The 24009-nt window shown below is 47.6% G+C and overlaps 1 protein-coding gene across 11 annotated transcripts in view; it reads right to left on the bottom strand.

Moving 5' to 3' along the window:
- NDRG3 (NDRG family member 3) overlaps window positions 1-23303 on the bottom strand; it is a 50158-nt gene extending 26855 nt beyond the window's left edge. For 2 of the 11 annotated variants that reach the window (XM_032448632.2, XM_085519493.1), the window contains exons 1-2: window positions 23186-23303; window positions 1438-1543 (exon numbers count right to left, since the gene is read on the bottom strand). In XM_032448632.2, the coding sequence (XP_032304523.1) occupies window positions 1438-1494 (57 nt within the window). In that variant the 5' untranslated portion in view covers window positions 1495-1543; window positions 23186-23303. Of the gene's footprint in view, window positions 1-1437; window positions 1544-15074; window positions 15131-22529; window positions 22687-22850 lie in introns of those variants that run through there. The other 9 variants (XM_085519489.1, XM_085519495.1, XM_015881318.2 and 6 more) reach the window with 6 other exon arrangements.
- Window positions 23304-24009: the final 706 nt, after the last annotated feature.

Here is a 24009-nt window from a genome sequence, read left to right as displayed (position 1 = left end):
AAAAAAAAACACAGAAAACAGACTTCAGCACAGTGACCCAAAACACAGAGCAACAGCACTACTAAGGATGTCCTCAGAGACCTCTGCTTCATCACATCCTGGCAGGGAAGGTGACCCTACTGAGTGCTGTCAGACACTGCACCAGGCTGGGCAAAGCACCCGAGGCAGCATTCTAGCTTACTAAGATATTGTATCTTAGTGTTAAAATTACAGCTAGGGCCATGTATGAGCAACTAAGGTACCCCAAACATTTCTAGCAGCCAAATACCCTAACTGCCTCCCACATGCGAACAGACGGCCGTTCCCCTCTCCCAGGCTTCATCACAGTTAGTAAGTGCACAGGTTACTAACCACATTCTTCAAAGTTTGTGACATACAAATCTTATATACCTGCATATCTGATCTATGAAGTGTTAAGTACTGAACTATGTCAGCTGTTTCAGATGTGGCACAAAGAACTGGATTCTCAGGATGTAGGAAAGCAAACATTCCATTATTTACTGTATTAACTGTCTCAAATCTGAGAGTAAGGCACATCTTCCAATCCTCTGAGCAAGTGATGGCTGCACCCCAAAGGCAAAGAGCTAACTGGAATCATGAAAGGACATTCCTCAGGGAGGACTGGGATCTCCTGAATTAAGCTGTTGCGTTTCAGTAACTTTTCAGTGAGGCTTTTTTAACAGTTACATTTGCCAGATTATGAAGCAATCAGAAGTAGTAAAAAATTTGGAATGGAAATTAACATGATACTGCACTCTTGGTTTTGTTTTGCTAACCATCTTTGCTTAAACTGTTGTTATCATTCCAATTGTTAGCCTGAAGGCGTTAGAACTAAAGGTCAAGAAATGCAAACCATCCACTATCCCATTTTGTCTTAAGAGCATCTGATTTACACAGCCACCACTCAAAATCTCTGAACATCCGGCAAGAGCAGGAATTATTAAGTGTCACTGGGTAGGTTTCCTGGGGATGTTACAGACACTGCTCCCTTTTTCTGTCTTTCAGCTAAATGGGAACATTTTAAGTTGATTTTTTATCCACTGCATTTTAGGGAGCCTATCTAAGGTGAATATGCATATGTCAAAAAAGAAAATGCGTTACAAGCCAAGGTTTCTCTAGGATGGAGTTACCAGAGGTTCTACAGCTCAGCCACACCAGGAATGGCATCACCTTTCTGACTTCTACCACTCCTTCACAAAGCCAAGTACTGACATGATGCACTGCTGGGCTGGGATATCAAACTGCCTTGAACTTGCAGTGCTCCTTCTTTCCTGAAGCCTTGGAAGGGCATACTGTGGTGCATTACCAGAGTGGGGAAGCAATTACTGTTTTTAGTGCTTCAGGTACTTCAAACTGTAAGCAGACTAACAGGGCTCCCTGGAAGACACAAAGTCAGCTGGAGCTCAGCTGTGAGAGCAACGGAGCAGCTAGAGTTACCTTGTCATTCAGAAGTGGTTTGATCTCTGTCAATTGAACATCCTGCAGCTCATCCATGGTGCCGTAAGTGGAATCACTTAACCCTCACAGCAGCCAGCGAGCGATTCTGAAACAAACACATATGGTTAGCAACAGAATTACAAAAGATGCTGGGCAAAGAATGCTGCAAGCTCTTTCATTAGAAATGCATATGCCCAAACTGAAACTTGCCAGCATCTGGTTCTCAATACAACACGCAGTATTTGTAATAGGAGAATGCATGCAAACGGTTGTGCTTGCTCACAGTGTCCCTGCACATTGCCTTGCCCCCCAGAAATCATCCTAGAAAGCTCATGTCTTTTTATTCAGAAAGCTTGGCTCCACTTCTACACACTGCCGTAGGCTGCCTGGAAATGAACTGAGATGACTGATCAGCAGAGTGAAAAACTGAGTTCATGAATACTGACAATGCCAGTGTTTCAAGGAGAGCTAATATGCAGATTATTTCACTCTTTAGGAAAGCTGTACGTACTACTTCAGATCTAATCAAGAAGTCAGAGACATAAGGAGGGACAAGAATAGGCATGTGGTGGGCTTCCTGGATGCTAGCTGAATCTGCTAGAAAAAGACTCAGATGCCACCACAAATCAAATTCTTTGTACAACATGATACTGCTGCAAACCACAGAAGAAAGAAGTGGAACAAGAGCACTGCAACTGTGCTGCTGCAGCTCCTGTAACCTCACGGCCACACGCACCGCCCAGGAAGGAGGGAGTCCCTCCCAGCACAGCACAGCACAGCACAGCACAGCACACAGGCGGGGTCTTCTCTTATTCCCCTGTGCCAGGACTAACTATGGTGTGGCTGAAGACAGGCTGGCTGAAGACAAATCACTGTGCCCTTTCCCTGTGAAAACCAGCCATAGCAACATCCCTCTCTTCAGGCTCCTTTGTTCTGAGCAACTAAATTAGTTTTCTTTTTCTTATTTTTTGTTCAGTCTTGAAATTTCTGGGAAACCAGTTCATTCACAGGTAAAGCATCCCCTACCTCACACTGAGGTTTTACTGAGGTTTCACTTGGAAGAACAGTATATAAACAGTTATAAGGGTAGACAGCAGGCTCCAGAGGATGAGATAGCTCTAACTGTGGCAAGGAGTTACTGAAACTAGAGATATTTGTTCTAAGGAATAACAATTTCCATACACCCTGGAACTGGTTGAGAGCTCAACATCTACCTGGTTCTGTCCAGAATTCAGGACAAGGATCCCACTACCTCAGAGGCATCAAAGGAGTTTTAAACAAGCATCAAAAAGCTCAATTACCTGCAGCACTTATTCCCCTGTGAGTCCCAGGCTCACCCTCAGCATGACTGCAGACAACAGGGAGACTGAGCACCCCCTCCACTGAGCAGAGAACTCTGAGCAGCAATTGCTGTGTTAGATCACTCAGAGATATTCACACCAGAGCTCCCCAGCTGCTGCTCTAGGCTTCCCCTGAGCCATACCCACAGCCACAACTGCACCATTCTGTCCCCGGACATCTTTGCTGCTGATACAAGTGTAGCAGTCCTTGAAGCACCCATGGTCCAGAGGGAGATTTTGTGTATCACACACACTAGTCTGTAAATCATTTGTTGTATGAGAATAATAAAAAAACTAAGTAGATGTTGGAAGTAAGGATTATTACAAGGTTTCATCTCATCAACCTCCGTTTCATACTTCTGTCTGTAGATGCGGTTGCAGTGCACAGAGTAAACAACATTACGCTGAAACTAATCTGATGTTTATCTTCCTGCTCCAAATACTGTTTGCAACAGGGGGGCTCAGGGCTAAGCCAGCAGATCGCTGTGTTCCTGCCATGCTGTACTCGCCCTGTGCTTGCTGGACAGCAGCAGGAAGGCTGTGGTTTGAGGTGCTGGGCTCAGCCTCTCCTCTCTCAAGGAAGTCCGACCTAATTCCATCTTTCACAACACCAAGTGGGAGCAAATAAAGGCACCACTCCTGGAGAGAAGCATGAGGGAGGAGCAGGAGCTGCTCTGCGGGCTATGGCAGCACGGCCTTCTGTAGGGCCACCAACATCGCCAAACTGAGACCCAAATCCTGCAGAAAGATTAAATGGGAGTGGTAAAATGGCAGTTTTCTAATCTGTTATTCTAATCTGTTCATCCAGAAAATCTGATTTTTTTCCCCTGCTTTTGCAGAAGCACTAAGCTTTTCAAATGCTTTTTGAAGGAAAAGGTGCAGGGCCCCATGCGCTGCTTACCAGCAGGTTGGGAGCTTTTTTCCTTTTGATTACTGAACTTTCTGGGAAAGGTCTGTGACAGCCCCTAGGCTTCATCTGAACCTGTTTCCTTTGGAGGCAGATGCACACACTTTCTCTTTCCAAGGTCTTAGCAGGCTGAGTGTGATGTTCCAGCCTGGTAACTGTACTCCAGCTTGAGAACTCAGTGGCTCTACACTGTTACCTACTGTAACTACACCTGGGCACTGTGCTACACCAACAGCAACCCACCTTGTCGCCTCCCGATCCGGCGACAAGTCAAGGCTGCCTAGTGACTTTACCGTGCCACCGCACAATGGGAACAGACAGGACACACACACAGTGCGTAACGCCGAAAGTACAAGTTTAATGCCTCGCAACAAACCCTATATAGTGGTACAGGTCACCACCCCTGGCAGACCCTCGTGACCTGACTCCACCCCAGGTGCACGCAGGCACCACCTACCCAATACGCAACACACCTCTGGCTGGAAACACAGCAAAGTGGCATGTTTGTCTGAGAAAGCACTAACATTTCTCAAGAGAGTGCTCTGTAGCAGAGGGACCTAGCAATGTGAGGAGAGCTGTGCCGTCCTCTGCTCCAACTGCTCTGAACAATTCTAAACAAACTGAGCTACCATTGTGTGAGGCATCAGGAGAACAAACACTGGGTATCCTTAACCACGGGCTTCCCAGAGCCAGCAGGCCTTGAGTGGAACATTAATCAGGATACTCTGGGGATGCTGCCAACTTGGCAAGAAAACCCAAGGTCTGTGAATCCTCAGCTGAAGTGCTTTCATTATGATGCTGAAAATCACACCCATAGGCCAGAAAGGCTCCTGTGCAGGTGAAGGCCCTTCATAAGCGTGTATAGTAGGGTGTCATAAAACCACGACACTGGGGAAGTATGAAGTCAGCAGTACGACAGCTGTATGAAAATCACCACCCAAGCGTGGTGAGGAGAGCAGACTGGAAAATTACTGACTGTGACTTCTGTGTCTAAATACTGTACAGACAGCTCCATTCGGTGTCCCTGACCTGTGGGAATCTACCGTGCACCCAGGCCTGCACAATCCTGGAATGAAACAGCAGCGTCTCTCCTGAGTGCAGGATGATTGACATACTGCACACCACCTGGTGAACCTGTGTTTTGGACAGCACTATTTAAGATGCCTCCTGAATGATCTGCAGACACTTCTGCCCAGAAAACAACCCATTTTCTCCTTCTACTGCTCCTGTTATTTAAAGAAACAAACATGTCATTTCATAAGCCAAAAATAAGTTTAAAATGCCACAACAAAGCATCATAAATATTCGCCAGAAACAGATGAGCTCAATAGCAAATAGGCTACAAGAAAGCAAAAGGTTTGCCTGGAATGACCCACGTATAAATCGTTCATTTTTCTAAAAATGTCCCAGCACCACCTACTTTGCAAGTATTCCCCTTGGCTCCATTTATATATGGCTATAAATACCCACAAATTCCCCCAAATTAAACCACCCACGCCTTTCCAAAGGCTTCCCACTGGAATAGATTCTGTGCTCTTTGAAAACCAGTAATACAAAGGACGGAGGAAAGCCATTTGGTGAATAAGTAACACGGAGCCCGGCCACCAGGGCAGGATGCAGAAGGCTGCAGAGAACAAGGAAGGCGAGACTCGAACAGAAAGCGACTACCTGCCTCTAACTGCAATTAGAAATGTGTTTGAGTGCTTATTCCATGACAAGGGTGCTCTCAATTCCCAGCATTTCAATTTGTAACAAAAGAAGGTGTGCTCACATCAGAGCACTACAGCTGTGCCCCACACGGCTGGCAGGTGCCATGGCTTAATTTGGGGTGCTTGGTGATACATCCTGTGGGGTGACAGGCTGTAAGGGCTGGACTCTGCTGCTGGGGATCCCCTGGGTGTTCTCTGCACACCCTCTAGGATCACAACACTGTTGTTAGAGGCTGAAAAGTTTTGTTCATTCATCTCAGCACAATGTACTAACTCCATAACCTGTTATACTCCTGCTTTACATGCTAGTCACGCTGGGAGAAAATTATACAAGACAGCTATCAAGCTGTGCTACAAAACATGGCATTAGGCTCACCTAAACACACACTGCCTTGCTGGCACACAGCAGGGTGGCTGGGAACCTCTCTAGGCACCGACTGCTCACACAGAGGACAACACTCTCAAACAGCCCCCGCTCCTGACAGGATAGAAAAGAGAAGCACCACTCTTGGGGGTGCAAAAGGAGATGGGAACAACCTCCAAAGCTGCAGCCTGCACAAAAGCAGAATCTGGTGGCCTTTTATGATGGAGTGACGGCTTCAGTAGACGGGCGAAGGGCGATGGATGTCATCTACCTGGACCTCTGCAAAGCCTTTGGCATGGTGCCTCACCACATCCTTTTCAACCCAGGTCATTCTATAATTCTATGATTCTATGATTCCTCATGCTTGCAGTTGAGGTGCTCTTTAGCTGCATGCATTGCATGGCTTTTCACAATGATTTCCTGCCTACACCTCTCCCAATGCACGTACTGGAAGATGAGCTGCATGGCAGGCTGCTCACTTTGGCTGAGCCCTATATCTAACAATGGTTTGGGAAGGAAGAAGTTTGTGTTCAGCTCTCTGTTATGTTCGGAGAAGGCACCCAATTTTAACTATGAGAACTGTCCCACTGCCACTCGTGTGACTGAGCTCAGCTCACAGACCGTCCCTCCTGTCACCACCTGAATTCACTGGTACCCACTATAGGGCTGACTGAGCAAGAACAGAAGAAAAAAGGAAAAGCCTGCTTTGGGTTACCTGGAGCAGTCCCAACAAAGCACTGAAACTGTGCAGAGCTCCCCTCTACAACACAGCCCAAAGAGATTTAAAGCAGGGAAGGATACCCAGGCTATGAACTGACATACCAGATTACCGCTAAGAAAAAGCTGCAGATGTCTCCAACAGCATCTTTTCTGCTCATGGTTATATTCCAGAAGCTTTACAGCATTCCCCTTAACCAGCTGTTTCCTTCATCACAGACAAAAGAAGCAGTGCCTACTGCCACCACAAATACAGTTTATAAAGGTGACATGAAATCATGCCATAATCTCCGATGGCACCACTCTGATGCAATATGTGCATTACTCAGCAGCTCACAGAGCTCAAACTAAACCACAGAGCTGTTTTCACCAGTCTTACAGTGAAGGACATGTTTGAATGGATCTGTGCAAGGAGGCTTTCCCATCTCCTGGGTCACCTGCTCCCACAGCCCTGGAGCTCCAGACATCCCACCCAGGGGTGTGAGGGCTCCTGGAGGCTTCATGCAAAGGACTCTGCTGCAGAGGAAATATCCCTTGTTTCTCCATCAGCACTGACTACAACTGCTGCACCTCCCTACTCGTCCCATTCAACACCGTTAAGCTCCCAGGTATGCAGAGGCAGCGCACACACCGAGCCCACGTCTCCCAGCCGATGCACTGGCTTACACTCAAGCAGCCTATATCAGCTCTGTCTGCTTTCCACCAGATCCCTTCATTCCTTTTGCAGTTTTATTTTCAAACTTTGTTCCAATCATGTTCCCTACTGACTGTCTTAACATTAAAAAAAAAGCCACCAAATTTGAATATGCGTTCCAATGAGCAAAGTGTTCCATTAAAAGATGGATCAGAAATGCATTCTATATAGATTCACAGAGCCCTGACACACAGTTGAGACTTCCTGCCATGTGGGAGGAACCACCACTCAAGTCATGATGCAGCTCAACATGCAGTCAGACCTGTGATTTCATATTCTGCTTTTAAAACTCCTTTGTTTGAAGCACTACTGGGATGGAAAAAGAAAATCAAACAAGAAGATTTTTTAGTTATTTCCATTCTAAAAATAAAACTACCTTCAACTTTTTCATGTTGATTCACATATATAAACTACGCAACCTAGAACTGATTTAATAAGATCTATGAATCAGGAAAGGAGTTGCACTCAGTAGTTCTGATCTCAGCTCTTGGCATGCACACTGTGATCCAGTCCAGCCTGGACAACCTGGCCTTGGAGTGGGCACAAAATCATGTCTGCTGCTCAGCAACCAACACAGCTGGGCCTGGCACCGGCACACTCAGGTAGCTAACATGGCCGTGTTGTGCAGGGATCTATGTTTTTTATTCCTTTATTCTCTCTTCTCCCTCCCATTAAAGGCTGTTGCTTTCCCCATGTAGCACCACTCCTTGGAGCTCCCCTGAACAAGAGCTTCAGCCTGGCTGCCTGCCCAGCCTGCACCACCTGAAGGACAACCTCTTCTCTGCCATTAGTGTCACTACTTCAACGCTATCGTTACTGCTTGTTGCCACCCCCTCCATCATTTCCAGCCTATGAATTAATTTCTGAGCAGAAAACACCCTTCTGTGCATCACATTGAATTTTCAAGTCGTGCTCCTCCTCAGGCAGCTGGCCAACAGAAGAGAGACGACTCAAATTAACACAGTTAGAGCCAGTAATGGATATGGGGCAACGAAGAATCGATTCAGGATGTAATTTCATTACTCATTTAATACAATTGTGAGCTGCGGCCAGAAGTGGTGCTCCTGCCTCCGTCCCTGAGCCAGGCAGAAGCTCCTTCCTCCTCCCTTCGCCAGGCTGACAGCACAGAAACAAGGCGAGCTGCTCGCTCTGCAGGCTGGAACTCTATTTCTCCATTGTGGAGTAGTTTGCACCTGTAACCTGACTGATGAAAATGCACCTTTGGCTCCTCACACACCACATTTTTTCTACATCTGTCCTGCATGAAGACCTTGTTTGAGATCCACTTGCAAAAAAAAATTTAAAAAGCAGCATTTTTTGGCAGGGTTAGTGCTAGGTTTAATCACAGAGTCAACAATGTACGTGCCCATGGCACTAGCAGCTGGTACATGGGAAAGGAGAACAGCATGACTGCTCTTTTATATTCTTATATTCTATTTAGGCAGAATATAAGGCAGAATTCAATTTGCTGACCTGAGCTGCCTTGCTGCAGGGAACATTTTCCTCTCAGCGTTTCTGAACAGGGACAGCAGGCCCTCAGCTCCCCCACACCGTCCCCATGCAGCCAGGACCCAGCCCTGCCCCACATAGTGCTATCAGGGGATCATGAGAACATCAGGATCCGCTCAAGGTAAGTAGCAAGAACTATGAGAATGGAGTGGCAGCATGATCTGCCTCTCAGGAAAATCATTAATAAAGCTCAAGTAACGTCACAGAACTGCAGACTCAATTGTCAAGTTAACCTGAGCTAAGAAAATGGATTTTTAACCACAGAAGAAAAACCTGAAGCACATGATTATCAATGTGCTGAGAAAAACAATAAGAAAGTCTCCAAGTTGTGCAGACTACAGACGTATGTATGGTTAGGGCATGCCATATAAATTTGCTTTGACAGTTGCATAGATTGCTCACAGTACTGTGTAATGAGCCATCTCTGATGTCAGCTCCAAACCCTGCAGTCCAAGCTGATGACCGTGCATGTATAACATCAAGGGCAGTCACTCACCACAGCCTTCAACACAGGTAGCTGGGGATATCTATGCATCAGCAACTCATACACATCAGCATGGGCATTCATGTTACAAACTCCCAAAGCAGACAGAAACCCTTTGATAGAACAGGCCATATGCCTTGTTTTGGAGATGGCTGAAAGATATGGGATGCAGCCACTCAACATATCTCCTTCCAGCTCTAGTGAAGGCCCCTTCTCAGGAGCTTTGGGAGCCCTCTGTAAATATCTGCATGAATACAGCAGAGAAGTGTGATGCTCACTGTGATGTACCCGTGCCAAACGCTGTCCAGTGACACTGAGCACACAAAGACACAGCGATGTGTTTCTCAGGAGCAAACTGGGGCAGGGCTCATTACAGTTGCACTCGTAGAAGCATTATTCCATGTGAATAAAACTTTGAAGAGTATTACTGAAAGATCTGCTTTTAATTAGAACACACCACACCACTTGGCTGAACGCTGCAGTGTGAGAGAAAGCCAACTAGAGAATAGATGAGTTCACCCAAAGGCTGCTGTGTAAAACAGGCACTGAGGACTGGCAGAGCCATCACAGCCACCCAGCGAAATCCTTGGCATCAGCAGCACCTCTGGAAGCAGCAGGGAAGTCCCGCAGCAGCAGGCTTTGTGACACAGAGCATGGCAGCTGAAGTATCCACAGCAACAGCAGGTGGTTCTGCACTTGTAGAAAAGTCCGATGGTTAAAACAATTAAATTGTTCTCACTAGAGAACAATTTAATGTCACATTTCATTCTTGCTGAATCTGTAGAACCTCACAGAGTAGTGCTTTTCCATGGTGGGAGCAGGAGCAAGGAGTGGGGATACAACGTCCCATTCAGGAGATCACAGCTCAACTATTCAAAGCTTTGGGGGTAAATAACTTCAGGAGATTTGAAAAGTAACAGGAGAAGAGGGAACAGCCTCTATTATCCAGGTTGGATGTTAAGAAATACTTCTCAGACAGAATGGCCAGGTGCTGGAAGAGGCTGCCCAAGGAGGTGGTGGAATTACTGAGCCCGGAGGTGGTCAAGAAACATTCTGACGTAGTACTGAGGGACATGGTTTAGTGGGAGATATTGATGGTAGGTGGACAGTTGGACTGCATGATTCTGGATTATAATGTATGTAAGTTAAGGTAACTCCTATCAAGTTGATTTCAGTCTTACATACCTGGGATACAGCAAAAACATCCCCCAGCATCACCATGTAAGAGACCTTCACATAACTTACTCGTTTAAGGTACAATACTTAAAAACTTTAAGATGATTAAAAAAAATACCACATCACACCATTAAAAACATTAAGGATGATATTTAGACTGGAAATCCATGATACTATGTCCACTTTAACTAGAACATCTAAATACTGCAAAGAAAGCCCTGAACAAAACACAAAGACTTCTGTCTGAAGTAGCTGAAGGTGCCAATTCAGGTGACTTTGCTGCAGTACCCTGCTTCTGTGTGAGGCCTTTCTAATGCCTTTTTACATAGTGGAAGGTAGATACACAATCCATGAGATTTTTTACCTGAAAACACCATAGATCAGAATAAAAGGAAAAGTGGAAGCATAAAATAACAACTGCTAGAGCCAGACATCAGCACTACTTAACATCTCACTTTCTCAAACTGGTTAATAAGCACTCAAGTCAGATACTTCATGCTGAGGGCTGAGACGGAGCAGAAATTCACTTCCTGGTGGATTTTTCAGGCAGGTGTTAATTTGTCAAAATAACAGGTTTCATATTAAAATTCTACTTCTCTCCTTCTGAATAATATTTAACAGTTTCCAGAGTAACAACACTAAGAGCTGCTCTGGCTCTGAGCACTCTAAGCTCTCACCTCTCTGCTGGTGCAGCTCAGGAGCCAGTGCCCAGGGCCAGCAATGGGACAGCACCCAAATGCTATTTGCTCTGTGCTTCAAAGCATACATCAGAGAAGCCTGAGTCTCCCTCCGATGCTGTTGAAGCTTCTTCCCCAGTGCACTAAAACGCTGCTCCCTCTGAACAACGAGGTTATCACCGCTAGGGTCTGTGCTGCTGACACTGGTAAGGAAGCCTTCTCCATGAACGATATCTAAATTCCATACTCGGCACAAGGTAACACACGTGCCTAAACCAAATCCTAACTCTTCCCTCTGACACACAGCAACAGCTCTGAATAGAGACAACTTCCCAGAAACTGGTGTGTGTTGTTCAGAGAAGGGCTTTCCCAGTGCCGAGCCCTCAGCAGAGCAGTCAGCAGTCGAGCATCCAACTCTACAAAAGCCTTTTCACCATGTACCCTTTGCAGAGACGAGCCTGCCAGCACTCACCTGGAGAGAAAGGAACAGCCATCTCCACATTTAATATTACCTCACTGCAACATTACATGCATGTCTTTCCCATACTGACTTTTAGGCAGAATTTATATTGAAGACAGTGCTGATACAGCCACCTTGGAAATAAAATGAGCGCCTCAGTTATTTCTGGATTTCTTCTAATCCAATATCTCTGCCCACCCCCTGGCAGGCTCCGTGCCTTATATGTTTGGAAAATGGCAGAAATCATTCCCTACTCTCTGCCTGGTATTGCAGGGCTACAGCCATGAATTCCAAAGAAAACTTAACGATTTAAAATGTTCTAAAGAAAGGGGCTCCATACCATAAGATGTGATTAAGTCCTTGTTAGGTGGTATTGAGCTATTAGCTGATGACAAATGCAGCTGTAAAGAACATCATATTAGTTTTTAGCAAGCACCATGGAACCAAAGCCTAGATTCTTTTCTGAACTTCCTTCACAGCAATTTAAGCTGATGGGGTTTAGCTGACTGCTGGAGAGGGTCTAAGAGTACACACAGACCTGAAAACAATCATTAGCAGTTAAGCCCTAATAATCCAATTACTCTGGATCACACGTAAGACTTGAAAAGTAAAATGATAATAACCCACATTATTACAGAGTGCCCCCTCAGCAACTGGAGCGCCTGGCTCAGCCTCCAGCAAAGACAAACCCTGCCCAGAAGTGCAGCAGGCTGCACACATACACCAGCCTCCCCTGGGCAGAACAGCCTGCAGTCACAAGCTCACACTGCAGCCCAGCAAACAAGAGCCTTGAAAGTGGTGGGTTATTTAGGAACTGCCAAGAGACCCCATCACCCCCATCTCTCCTCTTTACTGACCCCGTCTCTTCTCTCTCAACCTCCCAGTACCTCCATGTTAGATCTGCAGATTGAGGTAGTGTCTCTTGTTCAACAATTGGGGGAAAAAAAGAAAAACAACCCCCACAAGCTTCTGGGACTGTAAGCCCTTCTCCAGGTCGGAAAGAAACACAAAACTTAACCACAGCTCAAAGCACAGCTCACCTGAGCAGTCCAAGTTTATGAGCGTGCAGCAGTATCGCTCTTTACAATTAGGAGATGTTCAGCCAGATGCTCTGAATCAGTGCAAAATGGCCAGAAATTCATTTACACAGTGAATATATGAACACAAAAACACGCAGGTAAAGAGCCTCAAATGGAGGAAGCAGCTCCAACAGATTAAAACCCACTTCAGAAATACCTCACTTGGTTTGTCTGGAGCCTGTCACCTGCCTCTTTCATTTGGTGATCTTTTTCCACTGGAAAACACAGGGAATAATCGGTTCATATTCATTCCATGCTGCTAAGACTTTACGTTCCCATTATGACCTGTTCAAAAAGATCTTAAGACTGGAGGTTTCAATCTATTACGCATGCTCTACAAGAAGCCTGTTGCACACCTCCCACTTTCTGGCTTCCCTTTCCAGCAGCTCTCCCAGTGTTCGGGGTCTGCAGGAGCAAGGAGAGCAGCACCCGTACAGCAGTCACCATGTAAGCACACTGCAGGTTCAAGCAGTGCAAAGTCCTACCCCATTTAATGTCCCCTCACATTTCTTCTTATTGCAATTCCTTTGCTCTTTCTTGTCACCTTTTTCTCTTGTATTAGTTCTCTCATTCTCTACACTGAATTTGCCAGAATAATCATGCTGATAATGAGCTCCAGTACAGATCACATCCAACACTTTGCCGCATTACAGGCCCATTTTTCACTCATCCTTGGGGAGATGTATCAGAGCTCCTCTTCCAAAACACACTGTAATACTTCCACATACCTCCATAATCACACATGCATCCCTCCCCATACTGCCCTGCTTTCCCTGCCGTTCTCACCTCCTTACCACACACAGATGGAAAAATATATCCCCTGAAAAAAACCCTGTCTTTTCTAAAGCGCATTTTTTGAAATAATCCCTGAATTGTGAATATGGATAATTTTCCTTAATTAAATATTTTAAATCCCCATTGGCATCAAGGTGTTTTGTTTTGGTGGTTTTTTGTTTGTTTGTTTGTTTGTTTTTAAACTAGCCATTTTTATTTGTGCATTTCCATACGAGCTATGCCTGGTCTGAGCACACTGCACCATGGTCCTAAGAACCAACCCAACATGATATAAAAGCCCAGATGGAAATTGCAGGTACAGCATTTGAAAATCAATTAGAGTCATACAGGCACATAAACACTGCAGCAGCCCTGGAAAACATGTGCAAGGCAGTGCATTTGGGGACTCCAAGAGAAAGCATTTACAACAAAGGTTTCTACAGTGCAGGCTGTGAAGCCCTTCTCTAGCACTGGTTTTTTGCTTGCAGAAGCCATACAAACCTTACAGATCAAATACTTTTCCTGACTTCCTTCCTGCACCAGTAGCATGGGAGCACAAGCAGAGACAGAAGCAATGCCCAGTAGCTGGGGTGTCCATGCACTGCAGCAGATGAGAAGGCCTTGGATCCTTTAAGAACCATGACTAAAGATGGGCACAGTGGGGATCATCACAGGCTCAGATATTTCTTGTAAAAAACAAATACATCAATCTAATTCGAGTAATTAATCTGTTTGTCGGCTTCACTCCTTTCCAGGACCCCAGGTCCTGCTGCTCACCATGTAGCCCTGCCCCATTGGTTTCACACTGAGGTTGGGAGTGCTGCAAAGAACCAATCTGTGTAACTCCTTCACAGCCACACTGAGACTGGAAGTGCCATTTTTCTGGCCATCTTTTAATTCTGCACAGAATAACTTCCATTTAACAAAGAGGCCAGTGCTTTCTATTGCCCTTCAATGCCGGCAATCCTCCTCCTGTTATACATTCACCTCAGTAACAGTTTAAATGTTTTGGTTTTTCTTCAAATAAAACTGTAATCAGGCAAAAAGACCTTTCAGGACCTGGCTTGCCAGCAAGAAACCTCTCTGCCCACTGCCCACCTGGCCCCAGCAGACCACGGCCATCCCACAGGGCCAAGGGCAGCGGCCGTCCTGCTGCAGACCTGACAGCTCAGCCCTTGGGAAAGATGGCACTTACGGTAAAGCACTGGCTGTGAAAGCTAGGCCTGGGCCCAGGAAGCTGCTCGGAATCGCTGCTGCTGAGAAGGCCTGCGGTTCTGAAACACAGCAGGAGTTCCGAGGGTTGTGATATATGATGGGATAGAAATGCCTCAGGCTTTGCTAAAGGGAGCGCGTCAGGATTGTAACTCCAGTTCCAGGAGTCCTTCCTGATCGAAAGCTTTGGCAGCCCTAAATACCTCCTTAAATCATGTTTAGGCCAACAAGATGACTGATGATGGCTTCTACATAAGCAGTTGATCTTAATGTGGAGGCATGGTAAAAATAGCAGCACAAGTGCCACGTTTGCCATCAATCCACAGACCAGGCTGATGTCTGAAGGCTACAGATCTGAGAAAATGCTGATGCCTCACATCACAGCATCGAGCTACAGAAAAGCAACGTACCCGCATTACAGCGCTTCTCAGTTCAGACAATTACTGCTTAGTCCCAAATCAAGCTTTCCGGCACATGCTGTTTCAAGGCATTTTAATCTATTCCCATCACTTTCCCCAAAACAACCACTACTTACCAAAGAGCCGCAGGTACTCTGGAGACCTGCATACAGGCCCAACACCACTTCTTCTACGTTCTTCTTTTATGACGTAACAACAGTGGTTATTCTACCTTTATGTGAAGTCATAAAGTCTTTTCTTGTAAGTTACTGTATCACACAATATATTTCTTAATTTTTCCTTTTTTGTTTTTTTTTACAGCTGGCTTCTTCAATTTCAGTTCTCATTGTGAAGACAATGCTGTCTTTATTAAAGAAATATGAAGCAATTGAACTTGGAAGAAAAAAAAACAGCAGTTACCTCGTGAAAGGCCAATGGAAAATGTATGCTATCTTTCTACCACGGATAAGAAAAGCTCACGCTCAGTGAATTCCTCTTTCATTGGTCTGAGAAGTCCTGTGCAAGACAACATTCAAAGCTGGCATTTCAAGGCTTTCCTGGTCTTGCTTGGCATCCTAATTAAGATACATACCCACTCAATTCATCTCTGCCAGAGTTTAAGAGTCCTCCAGGATTTCTGCTCCCCATGTAAAATAACAAAGCAAGATTAAAGACTTCTAAGAATCCTTTAGGGGCCACCGCACAGTCAGGAAAAGCTGTTATTAGCCAGGAAATATCATTTTCTAACACCTACAAACACTGCCAAAAACTGAATGCAGTCATGTGGAACACGCAGCAAGCCCTCCTCCTGCGAAAGTAGCCTGTGAGCTCCGCAAATTGCTCTAAAAACACTTCTGTATGGTGAAAGTGGCCAGATGCATAAAATGACAGTGGCCCAGAATTATGCTCAAAAACTCTTTGATTGGACTGTTGCTACCAGGCACAACAAAGGCCATTTCTCATAGTGTAAATTGAACTGCTATCAGAAGGGCTCGATGCTCCCATCACATCAGCCTGGCTGCCAACATATCCACTGCCAGACAGCCCAGCACTGAAGCCGCTGCTTCCTGGATTTCAAAGGGCTGCTGAAGTACACGGGTACAGGAGTACGCGACTTCAACAGCACCTGTCAGGCTGCCTAAAGTTTGGGAATCTCTGCTGACACTTCTCTGCATATGCAAACAGTTGGTGAAGACAAGAGGAGGACAAACATGATACAAAACAGTAATTCACATTCATCAGGCATGAGCAGGAAACAAAACAAAAACATGACAGCAATGAGCATTTGGGAAGGGTCCAAGAAGCCTCCATCATCTTGGCATGACTGCCCCAGGCTACAAAGCTCTGCTCAGGTCTTCCTTCTTTTTCTCCTTCTCCCAGTCTCCTAGTCATCTCACACAGCACCGTTCTTTTAGAAGGGAGGAATTTCTCTTCTGGGAGCTGTGTTGCTCAGCCCTGCCCGTGCCCCCCCAGCATGTACCACAGAACTGGGATGCTCCCCGAGGAGCTCATGCCAGCAGAGGTCCTGATCTCTCTATAGGCACACAGGGCTCAGCAACGGGGAGTGCTGCAGCACAGCCACTCACTGCCACATCATTGCAACTTCCCAGGGGACATCCGTGCAAGAAGCACACGTCTCAGACAGCTCCTGCTGTAAGAGCACGTCTGCAGTAAGAATTAGTCAGCTACGACTTGCACAGCAGTCAGCACTCATCCTCTTACCGCATGCCGTACGCCCAGACAAATGCACATTCAAATACACTGAACAACCACAGCTAATGATATCCATTCGGTTTTAAGGCCCAGTAGTTCCTCTTTTGAAGATGGTCTCTATCTGCAAACATCACACTCAGATGTTTGGCATAAAAAGAACTCTTCTGGATATCAGAAATAGATGTGCTAATGGCTGATGTCTTCTAGGATTTGCAGTCCTGCAAAAAGAGACGGCTTTTGTGAGCAAGAGCTGATCACACGAGGGCTGGGCACTTCCTGCAGCACAGCCTGCAGCAGGACCTGGACTTCATGTCATCTCCAGGTGCAGAACAGCCACAGACTTCAATGACACTTAAAAACAGTGACAAGTGCACAAACAAAATGCACAAACACTTGAGTGCTGCCCAGTGGGAGTCAGCTCCTGCTCTGTGTGTAGACAGTATGCACAGTGCAAAATGCTCAGGATATTTCAGCTTCTAACAATGCCAAATGTGGCCAGAAATACTTATTATGGGATGAAGGAACACTCTGACATTTAAAAATGAATGAATGTTTCCAACTACCTATTTACCTTACACATGCTGGTAATTGTTGCTTTGTCCCATGACTGAACATGTGGACGTTTGCACTGAGCTCTGCCTCGCTGTCAGGCCACGGACAAGGCTCGGTGCCACTGTAAAATGAGAAACAAGATCTCCCCAGCTTTCCCGAGCACACAAATAACTGCATTCAGTGACGTTTCTGTCCCACCTCATGGCACAAAGAAGCTGACTTTCTAACCAGGATTTTGATAAAAAGCACATCAGGCTGAGCTCCATCAGAAGAACATAAAAGCTGGAGTGTGACAGAAGGGCTGAAGAGCTGCTTCCCCAGCTGAGGAGCCCATCAGGAGCTGCAGGTACACACCGGGCAGTGCCTGAGCTGGCACAGGGAAAGCTGGCTTCAGCCATGTGCTCCTGAACCCTGTCATCACCACGTAGGAAATCAGCACAGAACCGCATCTCAGTCCTCCTCCTGCTGAAGGAAACACAGCAATCCAATCCATACAGCTACTATTTATGCAAATCAACTTTCTCCTCTTGCCTGTGCAAAGGTAGAAACACCTACAGAAACTAAGAGAATTAAGTCCACACATAAGACGACAATAATACTATTTCCCTACTGATTTACCTAAATGCACACAACTCCTAGTTTGCGGTCTTTAAGAAACTCCAGGTATGGATTCATGGCCAGCTTGTTTTTCTGCCCCAGCACAGAGAGAAGTCCATGAAACAGTCACGGATCCGATCTGACTGGCAGTTAGGTGTGATTCACACACCAAGTCATACCCATCTAACTACAGCATCACATTCACAATGATCTGAAACGCACAGCTCCCATCTGCACAGACACTGCCACTACCTACACTGCAGCTGAGCCCAGAGGGTCACAATTACAATCAGCAGCAGCAAGTACAGAAATACGTATTTAACTAACTGAATTGGTTCTAATCAAATCCACGTGTTCGTATGCTATCAGTACATCAACACTAAATCAGCATTAAATTCTCATTCGTCAGGTTCATTTGCAGCCAGGCCTGCTGGCAGGCTCCATTCCCCACGTGGCAGCAGGAGGCAGCAGGCAGGGCTGTGAGGACAGGCGTCTGCTTCTAGTGGTGACGAAACCGCAACACAAGATAATATCCAGATAGCTTTGCAGCCATAGGATGAACGGGAAAGCCCTCAGCTGTGCTAATAGCGTGCTGAAAAACAGACAACAGGATAGAGATAAGTGATCAAGTTCCACATGGGAGGAAGACAGCCAGGAGCCTTTTGCAGTGCTGTGCTGTACACCGCATTCCTAAATGGTCTGGAATAGGAGGCAAGGGGGAATCAGAGCCTGCAGAGGACGTCAGCTGTTCCCACGGCAGAGATAAGGGCTGGCTGAAGAGCTGCAGGAAACCCGATGGGACTGAATAACAGAGAGATAAAAGCACAGATGAAATTTGGTGAGAACAAAGCGCACAGAAAAGAAAACCAACCCTAATTTCATATGTAAAGTGATGTGCTCCAAACTGGTGACTAACATCCAAAAACTCTTGCTGCAGTCATGACTGACTGACAAAACCATCAGCTCGCACCCATCCAGCACTTCACAAAACCCAATCTAACACTAGGGAATTAGTTGGAAAGAGATGGAATTAAAACACCACCCAAAGCTACAGCTTGCCTACGCCTTAAAGCCAGGATGCAGCCTGCTCCTTCCTTTGGAGGGGACACATCACAAGTGGAAAATACTTCTAAAAAGGAAACAGAGTTTGAAGAGATAAACAACAAGGAATAATTGATTAGGGTAGGGCTCTTCTGCCTGGAAACAAAGACTGCAGCAGTGACTTACGACTGAGTCTATAAAATCATCAGAGAAGGTAAACAGATCAGTTGTTGGCTGTTTCCAAACAATACAAAAGCTACGAGATATCAACTGCAGGTAGCAGCTGTCGAGTTCAAAATAAAAAACGCTGATGTGCTGAGCTCCTCCAGCACTCTGTGCTCCAGAAGGCCTCACTCAGGATGCCAGCAGCGCTATACATTCAAATGGACCACAGGCACAGGCGCGACTACAGAAGAAAAATGCATTAACCATTACCTACATACATGAAAATGACACTGACCTCCGGACATCCTAAGGCTGACAAGGAGTAAGAGGGCTCAGACAAACGCCTATCTCACTTGTCCCGACCTCATGCTCTTTCCTAAGGTATTCCTTTCAGTCACTGCCGGGGAGAATAGCAGAATAAGTGCTTTCACCTGGTGCTGCAGCTGTCCTTATATCACTAACATCGATTACATCTCCAGTACTCCTCGGCCCTTCATTGAATTCATTCAGCTTTCTTACCTGGCAAAAGCAGATCTTCTGGGGAGTGGAGGAGTTGGAGAGGCTGCCTTAGTGCTCTGCTGAGTTAGCACACAGCCCATTCAGAACAGCACCCAGCAAGTGCTGCAGGTGCTACAGGAGAGCAAGAAAAGCAGCAGCCCTCCTCCATGCCACCCAGCCAGCGGGACGGCTTAACATGTAACACACAACTTCATCTCCAAAGAGATGAAAAGAAGGAAGCAGGCTGCCTCTATTCTCTGCTCAACAGAAAAGCTACAATTCAGCTCTTGTGAGGAAAAAACAAAAGAGGAATCTAGTTTCACTTTTTTTTTTTTTTTAATTCAACTGGTACTTTAGAATAATCAGTCTGGCTTGTATACAACTGAATAGTAAAGGTTACTTTAATTTTAAACATTGCATCTACAGCCTCCAGTGTATATGAAGTAAGGAACATGCCATGTCTCCAGTGAACTAAAACCTGCTGTAAATAGAGAAATGCAACTAAGCCTGGTGAAGACTGCAGCCAAAGGAAAGCCAAGTTATTCCCTCCTTTACTTCTGCAGCAGCAACTTGATTGCAACGTTAACAGGTGCTACGTGCACCACAGAAGCCAGGGGGCTGCGACCAGACAGAATAAAGTCATTAATTGCTAACAATATTGATTAAAAATACACCAAGTCCCATTTCTATTGCTGGATTTACAAGAAGAGAAGCGAAGGCCGAGTGAGATCACTAGGATCTCCCATCAGCTCTGACCTGCACTGCAGAGGGCACGCGCTCCCACAGCCATTCCCACACCAGCACCACGCTACTGTTGCCTGGCCCAGCATCTCACCAACTCGGCCAAAACACTGAGGGCTCTGGGCCAAAAGCACAGAATTGTATCATTCCTCCCAAACCACATTCATATGAAGATTGAGAGCGTGGTGATGCATGAAGAGTGATACCAAATGCATTTTCTTCAACATATTACAGAGAAGGAGGAAAAATGTTCCTCCGATGTCCTGTACCGATCAGGGGTTAAATCAGGCTGTGACAATCACAGACACAAATAGTCTTAACCAACCCTGTGCAAGTGTCCCACTGAGGCTTAAGAGCCATAAGCAGCAGAGCCATGTGTGCCTTTATCCGAGGTGCAGATGGCAGATGATGAGCACAAGCTGAGCCCTGAGCAGAGGGTCATGGCGTGGGCACTGCCTGCAGCTCCAGGAACAGGGCGCACTGAGGGCCTGGCTTCCCCTTGTGCAGGAGGTGAGAGCGGTGGTAACCCCAGTGAGCTATAAGTGATGAGCAGGACAATAAAATACTTCAAAATGAAAATCCCCGTTCTGTTGCACATTAAAACCAAATACAAAATCTTAAAGCTGATTTGCTTTCTCTCTGGTTTCCTTTGTGCTTAAGACCATTTTGTGACCGTTGTCATCAGCTGCTTCAACAAAACACTATACATCACAACTGTGCTGTAAGGTTCACCTTGAGCGTGCAACACAGGAATGGTTAAGAACGGAAACCATCTTAGCACCACCTTCCACAGAACTACTTATCTTTATGAGAGCAAAGCATATGTTACACGTAACAAAGCCTCTGAAGTACAAATGTATGGTTATACTTATGTTTTCCATTGAAGAACACTAAAGATCCTGCCATACGTGACCAATGTGAAGCATGATCTGCATACGGAATCACTGAAGGATTTCTGAAGGTGATCTGAGATTCAGAAGACACAAATTAAGCAACTGTTTTTAACCTAACATATAAAGCGAAGACAGGGATATCATTAACATCCCCCATAATGCTGCTTCCAGCAGTTGCTTGGCTCTCATTTTATCTAGCTTCCACATTTGCAAAGCCAAGCACCTCACTAACAGCCCACACAAAGCTCCTGCCCCTAGCAGCCGGCTTCAGCGCTTTGTGAGCCACACACAGACTAAGTTTTAATATCCCAAACAAATAAGAGTGGAAGAGCCATGGTCAGGCCCAAGACCACAATCCCAGCCCAACAACCCATGACCCAAACCAATCCTAAGGATTGCCTCATTTCTCCAGCAGTCTACCTGCAATTGTCCCATCTGAACATGGATCTGCTCCCCTGGTGCAAATCAGCTGCCAGCCAGAAGAGCTCCAAGCTGCATCCACAATGCTCTCAAGACTTTACACAGCCCACCAACCTTTCACCACAGACTTAAAGGCTGGGGCCAAACAAAGACTGACGGGTTTGGAAGACTTTTGCCCTCTTACAGAAAAGGGTAAGCAAAGCCACAGTGATGAGCTTCCAAGTCCTGTCTGAAGCTCACAAACACACCTGACAGGCAGAGCTGGATTCTGCCCCAGCTGGGATCCCCACCTCCAAACCACCACAGCCCCGTGGCTGTAGGGCTCAGCTCCCCGCTCAGCCCTGGTGCCGCCGCTCCGCCTGTCCTACAGGCCATCTGTACATGAGATCTGCAGTGATAACCGTTACAATAAGTGTTTGACACGGCTATGCCGCTCCAAATCACTCCCTGGGATGTACGTTATATATCAACTGAGGCAGGTGTTTGCCCATAGAGATGGTGTAACTCAGCTAAAGGCTTTTTTTGTTGGTTGTTTTTTTAATCCCCTCCCATTCGGACACGAGCTAAATTGTACCTTTTTTTTTTTTTTTTGGCTGTGAAATAGGGAAAAGGAAAAAAAAAAAAAAAAAAAAGGAAAAAATGGAGAACTCAGCAGCCAAACGCTGCCGTTGGGAGCACTGGGGTAAAGGCGGCCGAGCGAAGCGCTCAGCCCGGCTGGCAGCACCGCGGCCCCACAGCCACCAGCGCCCGGTGCCGTCCCAGAGCTCGTCCTCCTCCTCCCGGCACGTCCCGCACCCCGGGGCCGTTCCACACGCCGCCGCCCGCGCGCTGCCCCGAGCCCCCTCGGCGGGACGCGCCGCTAACGGACAACCGGGACGGGCGGCCCGAGCCCCGGGGCCGCCGCTCCCCGCCGGCACGGCCCCGGCACGGCCCCCGCCCGCTCCCCGCCCCCGCGGAGCCGCCGCTCGGCACCTGCCGCCCCGCAGCACCTCGGCGTGCGGGCGGAGCGCGGTCCGGCTGCGCGGCCCGTCCCGGTGCGGCCGCAGCTGCCGTTGGCGGCGCTCACCTGCCCGCAGGTACCTGCGCCTCCTCGGCCGCCGCGGCATGTGGGGTCGCTCTGCGCCTGCGCAAAGAGTCGCGAGACCGCGCCTGCGCGCGGGCCGCCGAGGGGCTCGGAACTACAAACAAGATGGCGGCCACGCCGCGAGGAGACGGCGGCGCCATCTTAGGGGTAGTTCCCTCGGCGCCGCCCACAGGCCCGACCGACTCGGCCCCGCCCGGCGCCCGCCCTACCCGGCGCCCAGGGGGACGTTGGCGGTCGCTGGTGTCGCTCAGCCGGTCGTCGCGGCCTTCCCGTCCGTGTGCCTTTCACACCGGGACCGTAACGTTGTGAAAACTCAGAACGCGAGGAAACCCGCTCCCCGCTGAACTGCCCCCGGCCCGGCCCGCAGCGCAGCGCAGCCTCGTGCTCCGCCCGGCACAGCGCGGGGCCCGGCCTGGAACGGGAGCGTGGGGGCTCGCGGCGGAGCCGGGGGTATCGCGGCACCGCGCCGTGCTCCACAACGGCCGGGCTGCGGCCGGACAGATGCACCCGTTCCTTTACACGGGTTCCTCCCAGCTGCGCCCACCTTCACCCCGGCACTGCCCGCACCGGCCGCCTACAAACGAGGTTCCGTCCGAAGCGGCTCCGTGCTGCGGTTTCTGGTGCCACCCAGCGGCGCTGCCGGCGGCTGGGCGCTCCGCGGCGCAGTGCTGCCTGTGGGGGACGGGCTGTGGGCGGCGGTTCCCGCTGTGCTCCCAGGGGCGGGGGGCGCTGCCGGGTCCCTCGGCCTGGCTGGGCGCTGTGCTGTTCGTTACGTTCACTACGTACTGAGTTATCTCCAGCAATTTCCCACGTCATATGCGGCCCGTGATTGCTGGGCAACCCCATGGAGATAAGGCAGGTAAAAGATCGAGCCAGAAACTCCCATCTATAGGTGCTTGTCTCCAGCTGTTTCCAGACCCAATTTCTTCAGAGCTGGGCTAGGAAGGAATATGACTTTTGCCCATCAGTCTTATCACTGCAGACCAAATTTACTGACGCTTATTTCATATGGGCAATTTTTTTTTCATATAAAACCATGTAAACAGAAGCATGCCTGCTGGCTGCTGCCTTCTTTCACAGGCCCAAGTGTACCTCTAACTCCCTGTGATCACTCTGTGTGTAGCTGGGCTACCAAGAACAAGAGGAGAGGTACAGATCTGCACAGGCGCTGTCCTTAGAGGTGTTTGGTGTCACTCCTGGTGTTTGTAGGTACTATGTGAACCAGGTTGGCTGTTGTGTGGAGGTGGGAAGAGAGGAATCCCCCCACGGGGCTGTACTACCATTGTAACAGCCCTGCGGCCCAGGAAGTCTTCAGGCCCTCTTGTATGGCCAGTCCCATCTGCTCACATGCAAGACCCAGCAGAAGGC

Source organism: Coturnix japonica, chromosome 19, assembly GCF_054131305.1.
Source record: "Coturnix japonica strain WE chromosome 19, WE-NBRP24, whole genome shotgun sequence".
NCBI lineage: Eukaryota > Metazoa > Chordata > Aves > Galliformes > Phasianidae > Coturnix > Coturnix japonica.
This window is presented reverse-complemented; position numbering and strand designations above follow the sequence as displayed.